This window comes from Ornithorhynchus anatinus, chromosome 8, assembly GCF_004115215.2.
Source record: "Ornithorhynchus anatinus isolate Pmale09 chromosome 8, mOrnAna1.pri.v4, whole genome shotgun sequence".
Taxonomy (NCBI): domain Eukaryota; kingdom Metazoa; phylum Chordata; class Mammalia; order Monotremata; family Ornithorhynchidae; genus Ornithorhynchus; species Ornithorhynchus anatinus.
In genome coordinates, this window is record NC_041735.1 from 37987332 (window position 1) to 38008252 (window position 20921).

The window sequence follows — 20921 nt, forward strand, 5'->3', positions numbered from 1 at the left end:
AATGGGGATTCAATCCCTGTTCTTGCACCTCCTTAGCAGTGAAAGAACTTCTAAGAACTGGGAACTAGAACTTAAAACTAAGAACTAAGAATGCCTAAGAACTTAGGAGCCACATGGGGGCCAGGGATGGTGTCTGACTTGATTATCTTGTACTTGCTCCGGCACTTAGTATAGTGTTTGGCACATAATAAGTGCTAAACAAATGACACCATTATTATGATGATTAGGAGTCAAGATCCATGGTCCCCTTTTCTGGCTTATCACCGGCCACCTATCTGGTCTCCTGTACCTCATTTCCTCGCTCCCATCTGTGAAATGGGTGATGCGGGCCTAGGATATTCCACTGACCCCCAACAGCAAGTACAGGTGTGAACGAGATCTGAGATACAAGGGAAGCAGGAGCCACTGAATCCCACAGGGAGGCCAACTTGCCAGTCTGCCCTGGTCCTGCCTTGTAGCCTCTGGGCCTCTAGAGGACCAGTATCAGGCAGCTCTGTCTCTTCCTCCAATGCTGAGTGCAGGGCTCTGTGGGCACACCCCTTGCCGGCAGCCCAGTAAGCCCCTTGAGAGCTATTCTGACATTGAACTGATCCCACAGTGTAAACGTTGGATGGATGTCGTGTCAATGCTAACTTTTCCTCAGCTTTATAAAGTGATTTGCTTAGGGACCAATAGTGATTAGGTGGCCTTAAATCCTTCTATCCCTCAGCCCACTGTACGTTCAGCCAAGATGTAGATTCTTCTTCCTTCAACTCCCAGAGCCCACCTTTCCTCTCTATCAAAAACAAGTTATGTGCCACCAAGCCTCTGGCTTTTCCTTCCATCACCTTTTCTTCTGAGGCACAGAAAGGTTCAGTGACTTGCTCAAGGTCTCGTAGCATACAAATAGCAGAGCCAGGATTAGATCTCAAGTCCTCTGACTCTCAGGTCTGTACTCTTTCCACTGGGCCATGCTGCTTCCATGTTACGTTCCTGTGTTCCTGCTTATGTTCTTATAGGCACGAGGTGACGACTATTTTGTCATTTTAGAAGAATAATTTGAGGCAAGGGCCCAGCCTGGATTCCTTTGCTGACACCGGCATTACTCACCGAACACAGTTTTGTTTATTTTTAGGCCTGGCCAACACCCAACAAGGAAAGGGCACCAGAGTTTGGTGGACAGTATATGTTTTCCTTGTCCCTGGTTCCTTACCTCCCTCCTTATTAAGGGATTCCTGCCACACAGCATTGGAATGGTTGGACCCTCTGTGCTATCTAAATGTTGGAAGTGATTTCTGGTAGTTTCAAAAAGGCCTTAATGTGGAGAAGCAGCCCAAAGCCTTTAGACCTAATGTAAAATGATGCCGGTTTTTCTCTGGGTGGTCATAAGTGGCTGTGCGAAGGCTCGATGAGTTACCCATTTTTCCTGCAGAATAAAAAGCCAACATAAAAGTGATTCAAACTGCCAGCTTATTCATGATTTCTGGAGTCTGCTTTGTTTCTTTGCCATTCTGCTAATTAATATTGATGTGAAAACGCAGCATATCAGTTGGGGAGGAGAGAAATTTGAAAAGGAAGGTCAGGCAACGTAAAACTACCAGATGGGAAGGGCAGCATAGAAATATAATTAGAATGCTTACATAATTCTCATTTCCCAAACCTACCCATGATAAAACCTATCAGTTTTCCTTTTCAAGAGTCATTTCGAGAAGAGATCTGTGTTGTGCTTGTGTGATGAATAGTGGGTTTCTTTTACAAAATATATTGCAGTTCATTTCTTAGTGGGGTACAAGCTTTCATCACATATAATGAAAATAAAGCCTTCCATGGTAGAACTCGCTCACTTTGTAATATTGGCCATGTCTGCCAGGAGCCAAAAAGCAAGTCATTTGAAGAAGGAAAAATTATTTTGGAAAACGTATGTTTCTTAATAACAAAATGATTGAAACCTCGTCCTCGATGCAGTGGGACAGAGGTATTGTTATTTGGTCAGGCAGCCTTCTCTTGGTTGGGGCAGGCTTCTTAGGTGGGTTTCCTGATCAACCTGATTGACAGCTGCTGCCTGAGAATGCTGGAGGCCTTGCGGCCCCCTTTGTTGGAATCAGTGTGGAGGGAAAAAGCCAGAAACGTCAGTTGGGAAGGCAGGCTAATCTCAGTGTTCCCTAAGCTGGTTCAGGCCATAACAAGGTGCTCTTAGATCCAAAAACATATGGCCTTCCCCTGCACAGATACCTTGAACTGGTGTGGCAGAATTGTTTAGCCCTGTGCAGATCTGGGGCAAATATGGAGATTATCAGGAGAAAAAAGTCAATAAAACTCTTATCCCATTTCATCTCAGCTGTTGCGCTTTCCCCTTTCCACATCTGCTAGCCATGTCTTCGGTTTTACAGATTCACAGCACTTGCATTGAAGCCATGTCTTTGGTTTTACAGATTCACAGCACTTGCATTGATCCTCTTTGATTTAGTAACTACTTTTTTCCCTCTGTGGTTGGGAAAAGCATCTCACTCTCAATAATCTGGATAATTCTGGCAGAGGAGTCACCGTGCAACTGACCCCAAACACCTCTTGGTTTATGGTTTTCTAAAGATGGAAGTGAGAAGCAGAGCGGCCTAGTGGATGGAGCGTGGGCTTGGAACTCAGTGGGCCTCGGTTCTGGTAGTAATAGTGGTATTTGTTAAGCGCTTACTATGTACCAGGCACTGTTCTAAGCACTGGGATAGATACAAGGTAATTGGGTGGACACAGTCCCCATCCCACAGAGCTCACAGTCATAATCCCCATTTTACGGATGAGGTAACTGTGGCACAAAGAAATGAAATGACTTGCCCAAGGTCACACAGCAGACAAGTGGCGGAGCCGGGATTAGAACCCATGACTTTGTGACTCCCAGGCCGTTAATGATTGTACAAATTGCCTGCTATGTGAGCTTGGGTGAGTCACTGAATTTCTCTCTGCCTTAGTTCCCTCATCTTTAAATGGGGATAAAATATCCATTCTCCCTTCCTCTTAAACTCTGACCCTCATGTGGGACAGGGCCTGCGTCTGGATCTGCTTATATTTTGTCTAGTACGGTGCTTTGCATTTAGTGAGTGCTTAACAAATACCAGTATTATTACCGCTATTACCGCTCAGTTGCAGAGCCGAACAGGAATGTTTGCTGAATTGCCACCTGATTCACCCCAAGTCCCAAACACACCCACCCCGGCCTCTCGTGGTGTACGTGGTGCCTGGCATGGAGGCTGCCCTTGTCCCCGGCCCCTAAGAGGGGATGAGTGACCATAATCTCCCTTGTGGACTTGGCTGGTGCTCCCGATGGACAAGAGCAGGTCCAGGTCACCCTGCTGTCCGGCAAAGAGCGGAGCCACCATCTTGGCTCCCCTTCAACCCCTTCCTGGCTCAAAGGGAGGACCGGCTATTTCCTGCACCACGTTTGGCTGTGGAACCGAAGCTAATGGCTTTGCCATCACAGTGCTGAGTCTGTGCTTGAGAGTCCCATCTGACTCCAAGCAGATCCTGGGTTGGCTTGCAAGCCATGGTTTGCGGACGCCTGGCCTAGATGAGCCTAGCTCACGTTAATTATCTGTCTTCTCTTTTGAGGCTCAAATATGTAGACCAGGAACCACTTCCATTGCCCGGCCACATCTTGGTCTTCCTCACAGTTTCAGGAACTGCTCAGCACTTGGCTTGGTTCTCTAACCCCAGCTGTCCACCAAACAGTGTATCTGGCCTGAAATTCTGAATATTCCTATTTGCTGGTGCCCACTAAGAGAGAAAGAGGTGAGAGGGGAGGGAAGGAGGGAGAGAGTTTTGATCAGGCATTGTTCCAGGAAATGAGAAGACATGGTGAAATTTCCTTTCAACTGGAACAAGGGAGCTGTAAATGGCGTGGGACTTAAGGCCGAGTTTGAAGAAAGCCAGGAATTTCAGCTGCGTTCTAGCAAATAACACTCCACCGTTGGTACTGACAGAAAGTAGTCAGCTGCTCAATTCCGGCCTTCAAAGACAAGTTGTTGGCCTGACCAGCACTGCAGAGTCCCAAACTTGGGACCGGCTAGTCTTTTCAAACTGACCTGGACAGTGAAGTTTGGGTCCGGCCCCCCGGTTCGTGGAAACACCCAGTGGCAGTTGTTTTTCCAAGAATGAAAACTTTTCAGGGAGCGTGGGATCACTCACACACGCATACACAAGAACAACATTTCTATCATATCTTCTTGCTCTGAATATTTTTAATAACTATTTTCAGCATTTTATTATGCAGTAGTTCCAAGTTTTCTAGCCTGTTTGTGCCCTCTAGTGTCCACATACTTATCTGGAAATTGGACTAACTTTCTGCAGGGGAAGTGACTTTGTTCTGCTTCCTTCCTGTTTCACACTAGACCCTGAGGTGTATTTTTCCCTAAAAGGGAAGTAATAACAGAATGCAGGCCACGGAAAATGATTTAGGTTTTAAAATATGATTTTCTAGGATGAAAATTTGTACCGGTTGATCATACGCACACTGTTAGTTGAGCTTACAGTTTAGCATGCACAGGACCCATAGTAATCAGCTAATGAGGCTGCCAGGAAATTGCTAGACACTGGCTCTCTTTTCCCTCAAGGTAGTTTTATATAGATTTTCATAGCAAATTGTAGTGAGTATCTGGCAGTAGGCAACTCTTGGTTTTGCTTAGCGTAATTACACAAAGGGCACAGAAGGGGTAAGGCATCCGTCAACATGGTGTGTTGAGTGTGCAGAGCATCATATGAAGAGCTTGTACAGAAGAAGAAAAAAAAGAAGATGCCATCTCTGCCTGTGAGGAGTTTCCAGTTTGGTGGGGAAGATTAATAGAGATGAAGTAAATCATAATTAATTTGTTAGGGAGAATGATATTGATCAATGGGAAGAACTAATGAAGGCCTAAGGATCTTTTGGAACCTTTCTGTAAGGTCCAATGAAAGGTTTTGGGGATTTAAAATATATTTTAGAAGGAAAAACTGAATTTCAGTAAAGCTTTTTTTGTTTGAGTGGTTCTCCACAAACTAATAAAAAAAAGTCAATGTTTTCTCCACATCAAGACAAGAGTCAGTGGAAACCCATGCTGGATTGTCAAATATGACCCTAAGAATGTTTTATATTGACTAGGGCTGAGAAGAAGAAGTCATATTAGGGTTAAGGCTTAGTTACTTAGATCCTACTGATAATGGGGTTTTGTGATTCCCAAGTGAATTTAAGAATGTAGGAATCCTGGCTGGTGAAGCCTGGCTGATGTTCACAGTGGGGAGGAAAAAATGCCATTCAAGTCTGGAATTCCCCTTTAGGCCTCAAATGAAACCATAAGGCCGGAAGGGACCATCTGTGGGTTTCCCCCAGTTTGCCCTTCATCTCCAAGCTGAACTCAATCCAAACCAGTTCAGGCTCATGGCTATCTATCTTAGTCTAATGCTCTTCTGGGAAAGAAGGTCCTTTTCCTTCTCCTCCTCTTCCTCCTCTTCTTCCCCCTCCATATTCTTTCTCCTCCTCTTCCTTGTCTTCCTCCTCCTCCTTTTCCTCTTTGTGCTCTTCCTCTTCGTGCTCTTCCTCCTCTTTCTCCTCCGCTTCTGGGTGCTTATTCAAGAGCCCTGCTGCCATTTATGAGAAGGTTCTTGAGAACTTATGGAGAGGGGTGAAATTTAGGTGAGTTTGAAGTATTCTGTTTGTTTGGAGTTGGCCTGAAACCTCCACAGAGACCCAGCTTCCAGAAGGTTCTGTTAGTTGGATTTTTCCAGAGTCTCTGTGATCCCCCAGGACCTCTCCACCCTAGAGTAGGGAGCAGATTAACCACCAACTTGACATTTACCTGACTGACTTTTCCCAGACTTTCAGAACTGGAGCCCACAAGGTATCTTGAAGAGCTCTGACCATGAAGTTAGCCCTTGTATATTTGTTTATATAACTTTTACGTTGCTATCTGTCTTTTGCTGGTAGTTTACTTTGTCCTGCTTCCTCCTTTAAATTGTAAACTTCTTGAAGGAAGGAACAGACTCTTGAATTACCTTTGCAACCACTGTCTAGGCTTGTGGCCTAGTGGATAGAGCTTGGGCCTGGGAGTCAGGGGACCTGGGTTCTAATCCCAGCTCTGCCTCTTTCCTGCTATTTGATTTTGGGCAAGTCCCTTAACTTCTCTGTGCCTCAGTTTCCTCATCTGTAGAATGGTGATTAAATACCTTTCTCTCCCCATCTTAGACTGCGAACTACATGTGAGAAAGGACTGTATGACTTGATTATCTTGTATCTACCCCAGTGCTCAGTACAGTGTATGGCACAAAGTCAGTGCTTAACAAATACCACTACTGTTGACTGACCATTCAGAAAGCATCATCATCCCTATAGATAGATTTTGCAGTGTTATAGATTCTTAGCATCTGTGGCTTTTTTTCCTGCTGATTCAATTTCTTTTGCTCTCCGTGGGCTGGTCCTACCCAGGGGTGAAAGTTAAAATTTTATTTTACTGGAATGGTGACCAAAGCAGGCTGTGTGGGAAGGGGGTGGAGGACATGGCAGGATGGCGGTTTTAAATTCCTAACCATTCCAGCAGGAACAGGCATCGCCTGAGATGGGAAGAAGGGATGTGGAGGTTGCTGATCCAGCTCACCTTACGGTTGAAGAGGGCAAAGGGAATGCCACAGGTCACCAGGCTGGGCTGGGGGCTCAAACTGCCAGCAGGAGCACAGCCGGTTTGCCACACTGAAGAAAATTTCCCCTCCCCTCAGCACTGTGCTCATCTGTATATATTTTTATTACACTATTTATTTTGTTAATGAGATATACATCCCTTTGATTCTATTTATCATGATTATGTTGTCTTGTTTTTGTCTGTCTCCCCCGATTAGACTGTAAGCCCATCATTGGGCAGGGATTGTCTCTATCTGTTGCTGAATTGTACATTCCAAGCGCTTAGTACAGTGCTCTGCACATAGTAAGTGCTCAATAAATACTATTGAATGAATGAATGAAAAGAAAAAGTCAGCTGGTTAGGAATCATTTATACTAGAAGGTCTCACTGGCACTTCCAGTGCACCATTCTGAGGATTCCAACTCCTGGTCCTGCCCTTCTCTTTAAGCTTACTGCTTAACCTGTTCCTTGTTGGCTGAAAAGGTTGGCATAACCACCCCAATACCAGGCAGGGAATCTCTACCCCAGCCTCCTCCCCTAGTGGAACTCGTAGGGTTGGTTACTTGGTTCAGCTGGTGCAGTCATGCAAGAGCAGACCCCTCACAACATGAGATTCCATGGTGTGTTTTGGAAGACTTCCATATTTAAAGGTGTGTTTTTAAGCCTGTCAATCTAGAGAAAACTGAAAGAATTGCCACCTCAAAACAAAGATGCATACTACACATTTAAAATCACTTTTGACAGCAGATGGTATAATTAAACATGGTAACATACACCCCCTACTCTGCCAGATGTTCAAAAATCTGGGTTTCCTTGAAGAAACAGCTTCTTTGGAAAGCAGCATAGCCTAGTGGAAAGGGCACGTGCCTGTGAGTCATAGGACCTGGGTTCTAGTCCTAGCTCCACCACTTATCTACTGGGTGACCTTGGACAAGTCACTTCACTTCTCTACCTCAGTTATCTTCTCTGTGAAATGGAGGTTATGACTGTGAGCCCCTGTGAGATATGGTTTTTGTCCAAACTGATTAGCTTGTATCAACCCCAGCACTTAAGGAAAGTGTGTGGCACAGAGTAAGCACTTAATAAATACTCTTTAAAGGAAGAAAAATGACATGATTTAACTGAAATAAACAACAAAAACATCTGACAAATAGCATCAGGGGATTCGGTGGACACTGGGTTCCACCCTGACTGAAGATAATATACTTTACAATGGTGGTTCTAAATATTTTAATCAGCATAGTTTGATGGGTGGGGCAGCCCTGGAGGGTTGGGGCATCAGCTGTTGCATCTCTTTCCATTTGGAGTGTTTATTCTCAGAATTGGGCTTCACTGCTGTCAGTCAGACCATCAGCTTGCCCTACAGGGATGTTATAAATGCTCTGCCTTATCACCGTGAACAGCAAAGCTCACAGGGGCCTCAAGAAGGAGTCATAAAAAGAGCAGTTTATTGTGACTCCCCTGCCTTGGTTTAGCCATCCGTTAGGGTCCGCCTAAAAGCCAGTCCAGAATGGTTTTTGCAGTTATGCTGATTGTTTTCTTGGTCGTCTTTCTCCAGTTTATCGGCTTATCTCACCCCCGCCCTTTCGCCTTTTTTTGTAGGTCGCAAGCTGAGGGGCAAGGCCTTTTATTTTGTCAACGGCAAGGTGTTCTGTGAAGAAGACTTCTTGGTGAGTGAAAGTGACCTTTATACTGTTCTCGTCCTTCCCTCCTGCCCCCACCCAGCCCCCCCCTTTCCCGAAAGAGAGACCCCACAAAGGAGGATAGGGTGAGGAGCACTGGAATGGGACGGGTCCTGACCCCCGTCTGTCAAAGCCAGCCTTGAGATTAAGCCTTGTTTCTCGGGCCCTAGTCCCACTTGCTGCATTTTGCACATTGAGGTGAGAACAGGGGCAGGCTGGGCTGAGCTCTCAGACTCAAATTGTAGACTTCAGGGATGTTGGACTGGGACCTGACAGGACCACTCAGTCCCCAAAATGTGGACGTGAGAGAGACTTCACTTGGGAGAGTATAACGTAACAAAGTTTTGGGGTTGGGTTTTTTCTTTTGGTACTCGTTAAGCGCTTATTAGGTGCCAGGCTCTGAACTACACCCTGGGGTAAATACAAGTTAGGTTGGACCTGGTCCATGTCCCACTTAGGGCTCACCATCTTAATTCCCATTTTGCAGACGAGGTAACCAAGGCACAGAGAAGTGAAATGACTTGCCCAAGTTCACACAGCACACAAGCGGTAGAGCCTGGATTAGAATCCAGGTCCTCCTGACTCCCGGGCCCATGGACACTAGGCCATGTTGCTCTTCCAATTGGTAGACATGTTCCTTGCCCACACGGAGCTTACCCGAGTCACCCCTCGGTTATCTCTCCCGTATGGGCACCGCTCCTCCCTTTAGCTTCCCTGGTCCGAGAAATGCCGGGGACATTGCCAGAAAGAAGCAGCCATTTACATCACGTTAATAAATAATTTTTAGGCGGGGTTGGAGAATTATTAACAAATTTATTCACTGGCAGGGAAAAATTCAAGCCAAAAGTGGTGGCAGGGAAGCCTTGTCAGTGAGAGATCCCTTTAAAGGCCTGTTATCATCACCCTGTCACGTCCCCTGCCTTCCTTCAGCCCCAGAACCTGCTGCAGGTTCAAACTGCTCTCTTTTTCCCTTTGCAGTATTCTGGTTTCCAGCAGTCAGCTGACCGATGCTTTGTTTGTGGACATTTGATAATGGATATGGTAAGTGGTGTCCCCCAAACAAAGCGGCATTTAGAAAGACGTACCCAGAGTCAGAGATAAATAAGTAGTTGAGCCCAGCATTTCCTGACTCAGTTTGCAGTTCCTCTTAAAGAGTAAAATGTGGACTAACCCAATTCTCTGGCACTCTGGAGTTTTGCTTTTCCCAGGAGGCAGCTTCATTCTAGTTTTTCTGGTCAGAAAATGCACTTTCAGATGCCATGGGGGAAGGCTGGACTGACTGAGCCTCAGAGCATCTTGTTGGCTGGGGGCATCCAATTATCCCTCCTTCCCTTGAGAGATCAGCTCTGCCCTTACAGCAGGAGAAATCATTGTAGTCATCATTAATTTTCATAGAATGCCTCCTTTCCCTCGGAGTAATCGAGCCCTGGCTTTTTATTCGAATCAGCAGCCCACAGTTTCACTCAGTTCCCAAAGAAGCCTGTAATAAAGTTTAACACAGTCCCCGTGTTGGGAGATCCAATAATATGGAGATGGGAGGTCTTCATTTTGAGTTCCGTCTGTTCCCTGAGATGTCGGGGGATGGGTTTCTGAGGTGGCCTGCGTTGCAGAGAGATCTTGTCATATTTAGGCCTTACCCGACACCTCGTGCATGGGCAAAACCGTTTTTGCCTTGCCAAATTGTGCTGAATCCAAACCAGCACATGGTGTAGGGAAAATGTTCTTGAATTCCTAGGTAGACTTCCATCCCACCCGCAATGTGAGAAACAGACTGTAAAATCAGTTGCGTCTTCTGGGGTTTAGAGAGCTCTGGAGGGCCTGATTATGTTGTGTAAAATGTCCTGCATCTCCCCTGTAATCATTCTTGTGGATTCTTCTCTGGACCATTTCAGAGAATGAGGAGCCTGGGAAGGGCTGCAGGAAATCGTCTTGCCAAACCTACTCCTCTGAGCAGTACAATGTTCCCACTACCAGAAAGAGAGCTGTCCACTCTTCATTTTAAAATCTCCACAACCTCCCCTAGCAATATCCCCTCGAATGTTCTTCCCAAATCCAACCTGAATCCCTCCTGCTGTAATTGCAAGTCCATCTCTTCTTGTTCTGTTCTCAGTAGAGACATTTTGCTTAAATCCTCTTCCTTTAGACTTTTGATGACTATTATTAAATCTCCCTGCTTCTTTTCTATGGACTAAGTAACCTCCCCTTCCTACTAGAGCCCCAATGAGACTGTTTCCCTAACTGTGCTTTTTGATGGGTTCTCTCCAAGTTCTCCTCACCTCACTTTGTTGTGAGGTCCTCTTCATAGTATCTCATCATCTCCCTATTTTTGGTATTTATTTCTTAAGCGCTTACTGTGTGCCATCCACTACTGAGCATGTGAATGTACTTGGAACTGTAAGTGCTGGGGTAGATACATGATAATCAAGTCGGACACAGTCCCTGCCCCACATAGGGTTGAGAATCTGAGAGGGAGGGAGAACGGGTATCGAACCCTCGATTTACAGATGAAGAAATTCAGGCCCAAATTCACACAGCCAACAAGTGGCAGAATTGGGATTAAAACCCAGGTCCTCTGACTCCCAGGCCTGAGATAACTCATATCTATCTCTCTCCTTATCTTCTCCCCAGATCCTACAAGCTTTAGGGAAGTCCTACCACCCAGGCTGCTTCCGCTGCATCATTTGTAACGAATGTCTGGATGGAGTGCCATTCACGGTTGACTCGGAGAACAAGATCTACTGCGTCAAAGATTACCACAAGTAAGGACGTACCAGGAACCGGGCTGGTGGCTTAGAGGATTTCTTCAGATTGGAGGATTTCTTCAGATTGAGAAACAGATTGGGCCAAGCATTAAAAACTCTCTTCTCACCCTATGTGCCAAGTTGGCCGACTAATAATAACTATAATCACTGTAGTATTTGTTAAACACTTACTACGTATCCAGTGCTGGAGTAGATACAAGATAATCAGGTCCCATATGAGGCTCACAGCCTAGGAGGGAGAATGGATATTGAATTCCTATTTTTCAGATGAGGCAACTGAGGCATAACGAGGTTAAGTGACTTGTCCAAGGTCACACAGCAGACAAGTGGCAGAGCCAGGATTAGAACCCAGGTCCTCTTCCTCCCAGGCCCATGCTCTTTCCACTAGGCCATGCTGCTTCTCTAGGAAGCATGTAGTTAAATTATTGCCCAGTTTGGAGTGGGAGTGAGGCTAAAATAAGTCATTCACAGGGTCCATGAATAATAGTAACAATAATAATAATAACAGCTATGGTAGTTGAAGAAACGTAAAGGCTAGTGTCAGTCCAGAAAGGATTCTAATAAGAGTTTTTAGCCTCGCCTTGGCCCCGGCCCTGAATGTCTTGCCTCACCCAGCCTGTTTGTTCTCCCAACCCGAAATCAGCTCTGTTATATTTATACTTTTATACAGTAAGCACTCAGTGAATACCACTGCTGAATTGAAAGAGATCTGGAGGACTTGCGGGTCAGGGAGAGTTTCTCCCCTCTGCTTCTGCTCATCTCGAAGAGTGGGTGGTGGCTGAAAGTTGGGAAAGGACTCTGAGGCTACATTAAAATATCCAGCCTCTTCTCTTCTCTCAAGCTTCAGGCCTTGACGTGGACTGGGCTCACCAGGAAATTAAGGGAGGGAGAAAGGGACAGGACTGCGGAGAGGCCAGACAGAGAAGCAGTGTGGCTTAGTGGATAGAGCACAGGCCCAGAAGTCAGAAGGACCTCTGTTCTAATCCTGGCTCTGCCACTTGTCTGCTGTGTGACCTGGGCAAGTCATTTAATTTCTCTGTGCCTCAGTTACCTCACCGGTAAAGTGGGGGTTGAGACCGTGAGCCCCATGTGGGACATGGACTGTGTCCAACAACACAAATTTACCCCAGCGCTTAGTACAGTGCCTGGCACATAGTAAGTGCTTAACAGATATCTTTTTTAAAAAAAATATGGTTAAAGGGAAGGAGAACTAACTGGTCGATTTTCTGGAAGTAAGGGCAGGAAGCTTTTCCATCTGTGGGATGGTTGGATGAGATAAACTTTCCCTGGCTCCTTGGGCAGTTGAATTCTAGCTGGAGAAAGAGCAGGTCCGATGGGAACAGGAAAACTCAGTCTAGGAGTTCGGAGCACTTAGTAACTGCTCCCAATCACAAGCCTTCCCCCTTTGAAAGGGAAAGTCCTCAGGGTCACCCAAGTGCTAGCAAGCATGGGCGGGCTGGGCAGTATTGCTGCTTCCCCTCTGATGATGTGTGTTCTGCTTTTCCTCTGACTTAGGGTGTTAGCTCCCAAATGTGCGGCATGCGGACTTCCAATCCTGCCAACTGAGGTAAGATCTTTCTAGAAAGAAGTAAAGAGTGAGTTTCGCTTCCACCTCTAGTCTTCCCCCGGTCACACCTTCCCAGATCTGAAAGTCTCCTTGCCCATCCCTCTTGCCTTACCCAGTAAAGGGTCTGCCACACCACAGAGAGCTGGGTACCACACTTCACAGAACTTCCCCTCCACTGTCCCCCAAACATTTTTGGATTCCATCAGCTCAGGATAAGCTGGGGGGAACTCAGATTCAGTGAGTTCCTAGCTGGGCTGAACTGACCCAGCTGACCTTCACACTGAGCTGATTGGCCCATGCTGCTTCGATTAGCTCAAATTCACTCTTAGATATCACTGCTCAGTGAATCGTGTTAGGAAAAGAGAGGGATATTGCAAAGCTTAATATTTCTTTGTTCTAGAATCAGGATTTCTCAACTGCTTCCCCCCAGGGGAGGTTTTTTGTTTTGTTTTGTTATGGAATTTGTTAAGCATTTACTATGTCAGACATAATTTAACATAGTGGGTACAGGTTAATTAGGTCGGACACAGTCCTCGTCCCGCATGGGGCTCACAGAGTAAGTAAGAGGAAGAACAGGTATCCCCATTTTGTCGTTGAGGAAACTGAGGCACAGAGAAAGTTAAGTGACTTGCCCAAAGTCACACAGCAAGCATTTGGCAGAGCTGGGATTAGAACCGAACTCAGGTCCTTCTGACTCCCAAGCATATGCTCTGTCCATTAGGCCACACTGTTTGTCCCTTCTAGTCGTCACCTTTGTTTCCAATTCTCCCAGCGAATATTGTAGTACCGTTTTTTTTCCCTTGGTTAATTGCATCCAGACCTTTTATCTGTCGGTGCAATCTCTTTCTAAGATCCATAAGCCTCTCCCTCAAGGAGAGGCTTTCTCTCCACGCCTAAGGCAGGCCAATCTTGTCTCCACCCTCCTCATCATATTTCTCTTCGGCTTCATTTCAGGGCTCAGATGAAACCATTCGCGTTGTGTCTATGGACAGAGACTACCACGTGGGATGTTATCACTGTGAGGTAGGCCTTCCGTGGCGGGACAGTGTTATACATTTTAAAGCAAAGCCCCCCTGAAGTGTGGAGGACAGACTGTGGAAAATGACTGACTAGAAACTGGGCCAGGAAATAGGAGAACATTTGGTCCAGGGAATTATAGGAAAGAAATGGGGTCATGAGTGGGGCTTGTTAAATGTATTTCCTTTTTTCTCAGTCTTTCTGGCAGGCAGAAATAGCTGGCCAAACTCCATTTGTCTCCTCGATCCGTATGGGTGGGGGCGGGACGGGCGCCCGGCTACCAACTCCATTTTATCGAACTCTCCCAAGCGCTCATAGCACAGTGCTCGGCACACAGTAAGCGCTCACTGAATACCATCGATTGATGGATTGATTCCTCCTGAACCCTTTGAGACCCTGCAGACCTCGGCCAGCCCTGGAGACCCAGGGAGAGGGAATGGTATCCCCGTGGTGCACCTGACATGAACTTTTTATTCTGGGACTGGGGATTTGATGGATCAACAGAGTCATAATAATTAATAATGGTGGTATTTGTTAAGCACTTGCTATGTGCCAGACACTGTACTAAGCACTGGGGTGGATACTAGCAAATCGGATTGGACACAATCCCTGCCTTGCATAGGGCTCACAGTCTTCATCCCCATTTTACAGATGAGGTAACTGAGGCACAGAGAAGTGAAGTGACTTGCCCAAGGACACACAGCAGACAAGTGGCAGAGCCGGGATTAAAACCCATGACCATCTGACTCCCAGGCCCATGCTCTATCCACTATGCCATGCTGCTCCTCTATGGCATGCTCCCTCCCTCCCTCTCGGTGGGTGGGGTGGCACCCAGAAAAATTGGGGAGGGAGTTGGAGGCCGAGCAGCCCAGCCGCAAGGGATTGGGCCTGAGGAGTTGGCCTGAAAAGGCCAGAGAGCCGAGTGACACTTCCAGGATTGTTGCCTGCCCTCAGACTCCGGCATTTTGTATTCTTGTATGTAGTGGTCTGACCTGACTCTGGAACCTATGGAGAGCAAGCGTATGATGTTTTGGGGGATAATGGAAACTCTGATTCGTCTTTGTAGGATTGTGGGATGGAACTCAATGATGAAGACGGGCACCGGTGCTACCCCTTGGAAGACCATCTGCTCTGTCACTCCTGTCACCTCAAGCAGATCGAGAGAAGCCCCTCCGCCACAGGTGTACACCAACAGCACTACTAAGTCGAGATTTACCAACACGAGGATTTACAAGCTGTTGCGAGTCTCCCTTTCAGCTGCAAGGAATGCGCCTGGGAGAGACATGAGTTACTTCCCAGAGATCTCTGGGGGAGGGTGTTTGTGTGTTATTTTGACTGGAGAGGAGAAATATTTATCTAGAAAGCTGAGCTGAGAGTACAGATGGACTCAAACCGGAGCGGAAGGCAGGGCCAAGGTGTTTAAAGGGTCCCGGCTGCTTCGCCACGACTAGGCGCTGGGCACACATGGCGAGACTCGAGTGCACTGTGCGACCTGGTGTGGGTAAGGAGAGCGCTACAGAACTGGGACCGGGCCAGCGGCCAAGCTGGTGGTGGACCAGGCTCCGCGGCCAAGCCTCCGCCCGGCCTCCTCGCCCCGGGCCCACCGTGCCACTGGGGAATGAAGAGGACAAAAAAGGCATCCAAACTAAAGCAAGCACCACCCTGACTCTTCTCCCAGTGCTCTCCTCCCCTCCCTGCCCGGTCTGGACCATTCCCAGCCCACCACAATGGTACAGTTCTTTCACAGATGGGTTTCCCTACTCATAAAGCGTTCAGATTACTTGGGACACGGTATCATGGAAAGCAGAGCTTCACGTCAGGGAGATCCTAAGATGCAAAAACACAGTTAGTCAACCAAGACCTTCTTTTTGCTTGAAACACTTCTGCCTTCTGAGTGATTTCTGATGGGTGTCTTTTTCCAAACTCCCTGGAGTTGTGATCATCCTTTCATTTTTTTTCTATGTACAGAATCTGAGTCAGATCATCTTACTGGCCCAGAATTGAGATTTTGTTGGAACTGTGATCTGGAGCTAGGCAGGCCCTAAATCTACATCTACAAGTCCAGCAGAAATTGCTTTGTAAAATCAGTGTTGGATTTTAATGAAGCCCGCGAGACTCCCTTGGATACGGGTTCATCTTTCTAGATCTTACGGGTGGGAGGCACCAAAGAATTGGGCGTGCCCCTTCACATCCTCTCCTCACAGTGGGCCTGGGTTTATACAGATCCCACCTTCTTTGTGGTTCAGTGTCCTCTGGCAGAAGAAAGTAGCATCTCTGGCACTGGGCTCTGGGAAGGTGTGCCCAGGAAGCAATGCTCAGAGACTGTATGGAGCATTAACTTTATTTGGCTTTATTAATAATAATGATAATAGTAATAATAATACTAATATTTGTGTGGTATATAAGGGCTGCCTGGGATAGATACAGAGTAACCAGATCAAACATAGTCCCCGCCCCAGTGGGGTTCACAATATAGGCAGGAGGGGGAGCAAATATTGAATCTCCATATTACAGATGAGGAAATGGAGGCACAGAGAGGTCAAGTGACTTGCCCGAGCAGGTAAGTGGTGGAGTCAGGATTAGAACCCAGGTCCTGTGCTTCCCAGGCCCAACTTCTTTCCACTAGGCCATGCTGCTTCCCTAATAATTGAACTGGGAGGATACAGACCAATTGAGGTCACAAGGCCCTTATGCATTTGCAGAGGTGTCCTTCTTTCTCTGTGTTTGTGGATTTTAAATAAAAATGGGCAGTTTTGCCTGAATTTGGGTCCCTAGGCCTTGCTGTGGGGAATTTTTAAATCAGGGAAGTTACTGCTGATTCAAAGAGATGTTGCTTTCTTAACACTTTGAGGATCTCAGCAGAAAATATACTTCTTTTTACTATTTCCACCTGCAAACCAGGAATTTTTTTTTGTTTCTTCACTAGCATAGTTTACCATATTGAATATTAGTACTGGCTAAGGCTGGTTACATCATTCATTCAATAGTATTTATTGAGCGCTTACTATGTGCAGAGCACTGTACTAAATGCTTGGAATGTACAATAGGCAACAGATAGAGATAATCCCTGCCCAATGACGGGCTAACGACTCTCTCCATCTCTCCAACCCATCCTTCAACACAACAGGCACCATTGGGCTAGCCCTCTAGACTGTAAACTCATTGTGGGCAGGGAATGTGTCTGTTATATTCTTGTACTCTCCCAAGTGCTTAGTAGAGTGCTCTGCACACAGTAAACGCTCAATAAATATGGTTGATTGATCTATTGCCCTGCTTTGTCATACACAAGCAGGACTCCAGTCGGTCAAGACAGTGGAATCTAAACTGAAGTCCAGTTGGAATGTTTGATGATTTAAAGTTTGTTTTTCATCCCCTAACGCCCTTGAGTAGCAAAGTCTGAGAATCCATCCAAAAGTGACCCCCTCGCAGAGCCATCTCTGCACCAGGTGTGTCTCTTGCCCGTCAGTGGCATCACGGTCCCCTTCCCCTCCTTTCCGCAGATACTTCAGGGCAAGAAACAAAAAAGCTGTGTCAAGTCCCCGTCCTGTTCTGCTGCCTCCTGAAGTGAAAAACAGATCCTGGTTTTAATTATACCCCCGATCTTCTTTCTCCAACATACTGTCAGTCAGTGTTGGGGGAGGGGGAATGATTTGATAGAAGGGCTTATCTAGCATTTTGAATTATGCAAATAGCTGTCCTTTCGGACCAGCACTTCAAGGAGAAAAGTTGAAAATCAAGCGTGGGCTGGTCAGATTGAGAAGAGACTAGAACACACTTATGGAAACCTTTGGAGTGGGGCTGGGGAAACACAAGCCCTTCTTACCTGTGTTAATTTTCCCCAGCCTAGGCCACTCGTGCTAGATCCGGGCTCGACACACAGCCGAGACCTTCTCTGAGATGATCGGAACGCATACTTTGGTTCCCATTTTGGTGTGTATTAAAATTCACAGTCGGAACGAGCCTCATTTGGTTCAGGCTGGTTTACGTGGCTGGTACTAGGATGGCTGGCTGCCCCTCCTGGTTAACCAAAGGGGCATTAGCCGTAAGGAAGGGTCTCCTACCCGCCCACTCCAGCTCCAGGTGCCAGCGCCCTTTTGAGCCAGGCCTAGATGACCCAGCTTTGGGCAGCAGTTGGAAGGAAGAACAACCTTGAGCAATTACTCGTTTAAAATCTGCCAGTGGAAATATTACCGAGGAGAGGCCTGAGGATACAAGGAAGGCCACTTTTCCTTCTCCCCTAGCACAGGCTCGGACACTGGGTGGTGCCAAAACGCCTCTTTATTTTCTGGGAGGAACAAGGTGAAATGTTCAGACAACCTTTGGGGTTGTGTTTTCTGGGTTGCCACTCTCGTTCATGTTACCCTGAAGAAGATTTTGGGGTGAAGCTGCACAGCCACCTGTCTCTAAATCTATGAAGGGTTCAATTTCTTCATTAGACCCACCTCTGGGCTCTTGAAAACTAGCCACAGAAGACCCGAACACGTTGTAATTTTAAAATTCTATAAATTATTAGGCAGGAACCAAGCCTGGGGTCTGGCAAGAAGACAAACAATTGGTAGTAGGATTGATTTATATTTTAAAAGTCTAAAGTAAATGGAACTTTCTGTCTCCTCTAACTGCTTTGGCAGTTATATGGGCTGAAGCCTCTTTAAACTGGTGGGTGGGTAATCCTTGCCTTTGGAAAAACAGTCATTCTTTCTCATCTTGCTTGGCAGTCGCCGGTCCTTCTTCAACTCCGCACTGCTTATTTTCTAGCTAAGGCCATTTTGGGGTGGTAATGCTAAAACCAATTAGCATTAATAGGTTGGATTCTGGTTTATTGCTTCGTATCAAGAATGGTCTCTCTGCTGCTTATCAGAGCCTGGAAATGTCATGCTGATAAGAAAGTAAATATTGGGCATTCAGTTCAGTGCAAGTCAACCACAGTTTGGGTAGCGGCAGGTCGGAAAATGTTTGTTAACATTTAATTGGAAGTGTAGTGTTCAGGATTGTTGGTTTAATAAAGAGTGGCGGTTTATGGATCTTCATCGATCAACACACTTAGTGACCGTCTCTCGTCAGAGGAATGAAAATTTAAGGGTGTCATTAAAAAGGATACCTTTTTCATTTGAAACCTGGAAAAGAATTTTCTCATCCCATAAACAAGTTGGACTTGAGATTTTCCACCCATTTAAACTAACTGGATTCACAATATCTGCCAGGATCCTGCCGAGCACAAACCCAAAGAGAGAGATGGCCTTGCTAAAGATGCAGTCTTTTATCGGCGAATAAATCCTTTGTCATCACATTTCTGGGGGCAGAGACAAATTCCTGATTGTGCCACCATTTCTAAACACAAGGTCACTTTCTAGGAGAAGTAATTTTTATGGAAGAGATCGAATCTAAAAAATAAATGGTATACCTGTCATGCTGAGCCCTAACTTGTCAGAAACGGGGAAAGAATTTCTACACTAAGTGCGGGGAACTTTTTCAGTATGGCTCTTCATTGTCCAACTAGCATAAGAGTTATTCGGACGTTATGAAGAAGTGTCACTCTACATCATGGGAGTAGCATTGGAATCAATTCAACTGTTTCCCCCTCATATGGGGAGGATGAGCCAAAACCTTTTTGTAATCCAACTCGGGTTTCTCTCAAAGTCTGTGAGCTGTGAGGAATGGATTTCAAATTCTGGGGTTTCCACGTACATTCTGCCGGTGAAATTTAGCGTTGCCCAACCTCTTTGTTTTTAAGGTGAGCTTTTCAAATTCTCAGGCATGGTGACTGTAGCAAAACCTGTAAATCCTAAGAGGGTTTCTCCCATTTCTCTTCCTTCCATCACCTCTTTGGGAAATTTTGAGCCCGAGCAGTGCGAGGAGTTGGCGTGTTACCTTCCAATTAATCCACCTGTCTTCTGCTGCTGCTTCTTTAGGGGTGGTCAGAGCCCCCCACCCCAATGTTTCTGAAACCTGCAGTGTCTGCTGGGGGCAATAGGGTCACATGCTGACCATTAGTAGCCTATCCCAAAGGCCGCCTTGTTCTAAAGACCTGAATATTGCAAGATCTGAGCCTGTGCCTGTTGGAGTCCAGCACAGTCATGCCAAGAGGTCCCTGAGGAAATGCTGGGGGTGAATGTCAGACCTCTGGCACCCCCTCTTTTATGACAACAGTCAGCCCTCAGATTTTTCAAGAACTTGTTTACATTTCTCTGTTGGCCTGGTGCTTGGTGCCAGAACCCAAAAGTAACTCTTCTGGAGTCCTTGGAATTTATATTTCCTCTTCACAGCAACCAGAGCTACAGATGCAGCCGGTCTGCCGCTTGTATAAGTTTCCCTTTTTTAAAATCTAACAGGCAAAGCTGGAACAGCCTGCAAATCTGAATGGTACTAGTTCTTTTGTTTCTTAAGATTTTAAGCCCGGAAAAAAGCTTATTTAGTACTTCTAGAGCCATAACTCAACTCAGCAACTCCTGGATGCAACCTTTCTTATAGTTAACTGTTATTAAGTATTTATGATAAAAGAGCCATAGCAATGGGAAACCTAGCCCTATCCTGAGTTCTGTGATTAAATAAATACAAGTGAGTGAATCTTGGGAGTGCCTTTTTTCTTTTTTCTCTCCACTGCTCAGACATTTTCCCCTGAACCTGCCTTGAAAAAGATGCTATGTTCTTTTTCTAACTTAAGATTCAAACCTAAACTCTACCTCGTTTTTTAAAAAAGGATTCTTTTGAAGTTTTGATTTTCTCTGCTGGCCAGGGCTGCCCAGGGCAGCTGTATTGTTTTGAGCCCAGATCTACCCAGGATAAGCCCACGATTGGACCCAAACCTAATGAGACTGAGAATAGCCCCGAACAGACAAAGGGTCCAGATTTCAATGTTAAAAATGAGGACGGCAGTTCTATCAATTTTCACACACCCTCCGGTGTTGGGGAAAAATGGAATTTTTGTCACTCGCATTCAGGTCAGTTGTGCATCTCCTCCAGGCAGGCCTTCCAGAGAAAGAGAGCAACACTATGGAAGAAGGGAGAATCCCGCTCGTGCAAGATTTCTGCAATGTTTTCGGAGTTCCGGACCACCACTGATTTTATACTCATCTTTCTTCCCTGCCCTTTCCCTCGGTCCCTGTTAACAAGGCATACATCCCTGAGGATTGGCAAGAAGATGAGGAAGAGTCCATGGAACTTGAATCTATTCCAGATTTATTTTAAGGTTTCCCTTGTGTGAAATTTCCTTTGAAAACCGATGGAAATGCAGACATTCAGCTGAGTTCAGTACACTACTGCTCTCAATCAGTGGTATTTA

General features: G+C 46.1%; 1 protein-coding gene across 1 annotated transcript in view; it reads left to right on the top strand.

Annotated features, from left to right (window-relative positions):
- LIMD1 (LIM domain containing 1) overlaps positions 1 to 20206 on the top strand; it is a 57962-nt gene extending 37756 nt beyond the window's left edge. Inside the window, exons 4-9 of the mRNA XM_029070766.1 lie at positions 8217 to 8284; positions 9275 to 9337; positions 10925 to 11055; positions 12574 to 12625; positions 13580 to 13648; positions 14709 to 20206. Of these exons, the coding sequence (XP_028926599.1) occupies positions 8217 to 8284; positions 9275 to 9337; positions 10925 to 11055; positions 12574 to 12625; positions 13580 to 13648; positions 14709 to 14846 (521 nt within the window). The 3' untranslated portion in view covers positions 14847 to 20206. The remainder of the gene's footprint in view (positions 1 to 8216; positions 8285 to 9274; positions 9338 to 10924; positions 11056 to 12573; positions 12626 to 13579; positions 13649 to 14708) is intronic.
- Positions 20207 to 20921: the final 715 nt, after the last annotated feature.